General features: G+C 47.9%; 1 protein-coding gene across 1 annotated transcript; it reads right to left on the bottom strand.

The window, feature by feature from the left end:
• Window positions 1–3,458: 3,458 nt before the first annotated feature.
• LOC125424928 (olfactory receptor 4D5-like) lies at window positions 3,459–4,426 on the bottom strand. Its single transcript, XM_048482363.1, has one exon. The coding sequence runs from the start codon at window positions 4,424–4,426 to the stop codon at window positions 3,494–3,496; it is 933 nt and encodes a 310-aa protein (XP_048338320.1). The 3' UTR covers window positions 3,459–3,493.
• Window positions 4,427–5,228: the final 802 nt, after the last annotated feature.

Raw genomic sequence — 5,228 nt, 5'->3', positions numbered from 1 at the left:
GACAGACAGACAGACAGACAGACAGATAGATAGATAGATAGATAGATAGATAGATAGATGATAGATGAGAGAGAGAGAGACAGACAGAGAGACAGACAGACAGACAGACAGACAGACAGACAGACAGACAGACAGACAGACAGACAGACAGACAGACAGATAGATAGATAGATAGATAGATAGATAGAGACAGACAGACAGACAGACAGACAGACAGACAGACAGACAGACAGACAGACAGACAGACAGACAGACAGACAGACAGACAGACTCTGGTTCAAGAACACCCCACAAACTTTTATGGCAAAATAGGGATTCAAACATGGGAACCTTAATCTGATACCCTAAGCTTTACCTCAAAATCAGCTGAGCAATTTCATGAACAATAGGATCCCTGACAGCTATGAGCCGTGACAACTACCCAATCCATTCATGCGCAAAGATATTATACTTATCTTTTATTTGATTTGATGTCTCTTGCCTTCCCTCAAGATACAAGTATTCTAAGAGTTCTGGTCTAAAAAATGTTCTGTTTGGACATACACAACTCATTCCTATCTTCACCCTAATGGGCATTTTAGCATCTACTCTGAATTTACTTAGTAATGATTTTTAAATGAAATATTTTATACCATTCCTCGGTTTTCATCCTGTAGAGCTTGTTATCTATCTCCTGCTGGCATCTTCCACACTTTTTAGTTAGGATTCGCTCACTGTCTCAGAAACAAGTATGATTATATCTTCTGGAAAATGATTTAAATGGCAAAGCTCACCGCATTTGCTGATAAGTAGAAGAACACTGTCAAACAATATGTTCATTATTTTTGTTAATTTTACCTCAGAATATTATTTGGACGGCTTCTTTTTGTCACAATGAATGGATTTATCTTGTATAAGAAACTCATGTCTCTGGCTGTTCAAATTAAAACACACACACATACATTGTACAACATCAATTTTGTAAAGATATACTTCAGTCAGAAGGATTTAAGTACTGCCGGCCCTGACACATAGCTTGTTCGCACTTTGCTGTTACCATACTCACTCTTTAACCACACCATTTGCTCATTCTTCTTCTGGCAAAGTTTCTGCTACTGAAGGAAATGTGCCAAATGGCCCATTAAAAATAAAAACCGTCAGAGAAAGAGACCGTGGAAGCACTGCGCAAACTACCATAAAGGCAGTGCTGAAGGAAAAAAGAAACGTTGTACTCTGTAATGAAAGAGGCGTCTTGAAAAAACAGACATCTTTCCAGAGCAATTACGCATCAGAGCTTACGTTACTGATTGTGAAGTAGCGAAGTCTCTGCTAACAGGTTGTGGTGGGTTTTCCGGGCTGTGTGGCCGTGGTCTGGTGGATCTTGTTCCTAACATTTCGCCTGCATCTGTGGCTGGCATCTTCAGAGGTGTATCACAGAGAGAAGTCTGTTACACACTGTGTCTATGCTAACTCTTACCAGCTACAGTGGGTTTCTGGAGGAGGGCCCTCCTTCCACCACTAAAGCGTTTCCTCTGCCTGGCAGAACATCTTTTCAGGAACATATAACTTGGTCTACAAACAAAAAGCATTCTCAACAGGTTTGGGAGTTCAGGAGCCGGCGGACCCGGGAGAGTTTAAGAGACAGCCAGGCGGCGCGTGTCTGTTGCAAAGGGGGTTATTAAAAGTGCAACTTGGCATTCCCGAGAGAATGCAGAACACGGAACCTTTGGCCTGTATAACGTGGATGGTTATCAAGGACGTGACGGTTTTGTGAAATGAATAATCACTCCCCGAAAAAGGGGAAACATGGCCACTTCCACCACAAGGAGGTGCTCTAGAGCAAGAAACTTGAGGATGGAAATGGGGGCCCTACCAACTCTGCCTTTGATTTGGGCAAAAGGGCTTGCCCGGGGTGAGGTATTCCCTGAGCGTGTAGAAGTGTTTATTTTGCTGATGGAGGGCTGGCACCAGCATCCTCTGAGGTGGGGCAGCAGCAACTGCCCACAGTCTCTGGCAGGGCCAACTGTTACTGATGCCTCCTGTGCAGAAGCGTAGCTCCAAGGGGGCTAAGGGGGCGCGACACACCAGGTGCATGCCACTTTGGGGTGTGGCGAGGGCGTTCCAGAGGCTGGTGGGGGCATTCCAGGGTAGGACAGGGGCATTCCAGGGTGGGACAGGGGCAGAGGACACAACGGTGCACTGGGTGCTTTCCCCCCTTTCTACGCCTCTGCTCCTGTGCATTCTCTTTTCTGCCACTACTGTGCTCTGCTGCAAGCACTGCCCAGTGCCACTTGGAAAGGGCTGCAGACAGCTGTGAGCATGGGCAGTGGGAGAGATCCCAAGCAGGCAGGGGAAGGACACACAAGCAGACGGGAGCCATAAAGATGGGTGGGAGGGAAGAAGAACGCAAGGAGAGGGTCTGGTGATGTGCAGAAGATGGAGAGACTCTGGGAACTCTCTTACTCATGCCATTAAAGGTTATCTGTAAAAAAAAATAACTTTCATCCCAGCCCCCCCCCTCTGCCCCCCCCCCGCACTTGGAACTGGCCCAACTCTAGTCCTAATTCAGTTGGAACCACAAAGTTTGCTGTCAAAAGGAACAAATTAGGGAGTCTGTAACACCTAAGGAAAGTGAGGGGGAATTATGGGAAATTGCCCATATTTCAACGAGTGCCTCAAGCAGGCCCATTTCCCTCCCTCCTGTGTTCTTCCCTGCCCCCCCCCCCTTTAACTGACATCTAACTACTGTTTTCATCTTAGACCCGGTGTCATGTAGTGGTTAAAAGCAGGTGATCCCTAATCTGGAGAAGCAGGTTTGATTCCCCACTCCTCCTCATAAGCGGCAGGCTATATTCCAGAGAACCGGGTTTGTATCCTTACTCCTCCATGTGAAGTCTGCTGAGTGACCTTGGGCTTGTCACAGTTCTTGCAGAACTCTCTCAGCCCAACCTACCGCACAAAGTGTCTGTTGTGGGGAGAGGAAGGAAAACGTGTTTATAAGCTGCTTTAAGACTACTTAGAAGAGTTTGGATTTATATCCCCCCTTTCTCTCCTGCAGGAGACTCAAAGGGGCTGACAATCTCCTTGCCCTTTCCCCCTCACAACAAACACCCTGTGAGGTAGGTGGGGCTGAGAGAGCTCTGAGAAGCTGTGACTAGCCCAAGGTCACTTAGAGAAAAATGGGATATAAATCCAAACTCTTCTTCTGCCGCCACCACTGCCGCCGCTTCATCCTCCTCCTCCTCCTCCTCCTCCTCTTTTGGATGAGGCTCTAAGGGAACTCCAATACTGTGCAATTGTAAAGGGAACAAACTTGTTTGAAATGCTTTATTTCATTATTGAGAAAAGTCTAGATTTTATGTATTTATTTAGATATTGATACTCTGCTCTTCCCACGGTGGGGATCAAAAGCAGCCGACAACGCCCATTTCTCATCCTCCATGTTAGCCTCAAAACAGCACTGTGAGATAGGTGAGAGAGAGCGGTCAGCCCACGGTCAACCTGCAACCTGGGATCAAGGGCTTAATTTCGGCTTCCTCCCTTGGAGCTTTCCCAGGGCACTTATGAAATCTTTGTTCCTCAGTGTGTAAATGAACGGGTTCAGGGCTGGCGTAATGAGAGTGTAGACAACGGTGACGGCTTTGTCAGTCGGGAAGCTACAGAAGGGACGGGCGTAAATATAGATGCAGGGCCCAAAAATCAGGGATACCACAGTGATATGAGAGGCACAAGTAGAAACAGCCTTGCTGCGGCCTGGTGCGGAACCTGCCCTCAGCTTGGCCAGTAGGACGGAGTATGACACCAGCAACACCACAAAGCACATGGAGGTGACCAGGCCGTTGTTGGAAACCATGAGGAGCTCCACCACAAAAGTATTGGCACAAGCCAGTTTGACCACCTGCGGTACATCGCAGTAGAAATTGTCTAAAACGTTGGGGCCACAAAATGGCAGCCCAACAATGATGGCCACTTGGACGATGGAGTGGACAAAACCCCCAACCCAAGAGGCCCACATGAGCCCACCCATGAGAGTCCCATTCATGATGACTGTGTAACGTAATGGGTAGAAGATGGCAACATAGCGATCATAGGCCATGATGGTTAGGAGGAAGATCTTGATGCCTCCAATGAAGTGGAAGAAGAAGATCTGGCAGATGCAGCCGCCGTACGTGATGGAGTTTGTCCTCGACAGGAAGCCGGCCAGCATCTTAGGAGCAGTGACGGTGGAATAGCAGAAATCCAGGAAAGACAGATTTCCCAACAGGAAGTACATAGGAGTGTGTAGGGTAGGTTCAAAAGTCACGAGGCTCACTATCAAAAGATTGCCTACCATGGTGGTGGCGTATACCGCCAAGAAGACAGCAAACAGGAGAAGCTTCATGTCTGGATTGGCAGCCAACCCCAAAAAGATAAACTCAGTCACCGTAGTGAGGTTCTCCCCTTCCATCTGGTCGGCTCATGTCTTCGTGATGGACGCTGGGGAAAAAGTGGAACAAACATTACGGGGAAATCAATTGCCCTATTCCTGTGCGGGATAAAATGGGCAGTTTTTAAAATCATGTTGCAAAGACAGGGTAGAAATCCAAACTCTTTTTCGTCTTCTAATCTTGCTTAGTTGGACTTGGCTAGGAAGGAAGGAAGGAAGGAAGGAAGGAAGGAAGGAAGGAAGGAAGGAAGGAAGGAAGGAAGGAAGGAAGGAAGGAAGGAAGGAAGGAAGGAAGGAAGGAAGGAAGGAAGGAAGGAAGGAAGGAAGGAAGGAAGGAAGGAAGGAAGGAAGGAAGGAAGGAATGAAGGAAGGAAGGAAGGAAGGAAGGAAGGAAGGAAGGAAGGAAGGAAGGAAGGAAGGAAGGAAGGAAGGAAGGAAGGAAGGAAGGAAGGAAGGAAGGAAGGGAGGGAGGCAGGAAGGCAGGAAGGCAGGAAGGCAGGAAGGCAGGAAGGCAGGAAGGAAGGGAGGGAGGGAGGGAGGGGGGAGGGAGGGAGGGGGGGAGGGAGGAAGGAAGGAAGGAAGGAAGGCAGGAAGGAAGGAAGGAAGGAAGGAAGGAAGGAAGGAAGGAAGGAAGGAAGGAAGGAAGGAAGGAAGGAAGGAAGGAAGGAAGGAAGGAAGGAAGGAAGGACAGACACAGGTAAAAAGATTATAGCGGGAAGAGAGGGTGCCTCCTGCATTTTGTGATACCAACCGTTCTTAGAAATCTACAGGAGTAAAGTTGCCAGCATGGTCTTGACAAAGCCCTGGAAATTTTAAGGGTGGT

This window comes from Sphaerodactylus townsendi, unplaced genomic scaffold (assembly GCF_021028975.2).
Source record: "Sphaerodactylus townsendi isolate TG3544 unplaced genomic scaffold, MPM_Stown_v2.3 scaffold_1508, whole genome shotgun sequence".
NCBI classification, from domain to species: Eukaryota; Metazoa; Chordata; class Lepidosauria; order Squamata; family Sphaerodactylidae; genus Sphaerodactylus; species Sphaerodactylus townsendi.
The sequence above is the reverse complement of the archived record's forward strand: the minus strand, read 5'-3'. Positions and strand labels throughout refer to the sequence as shown.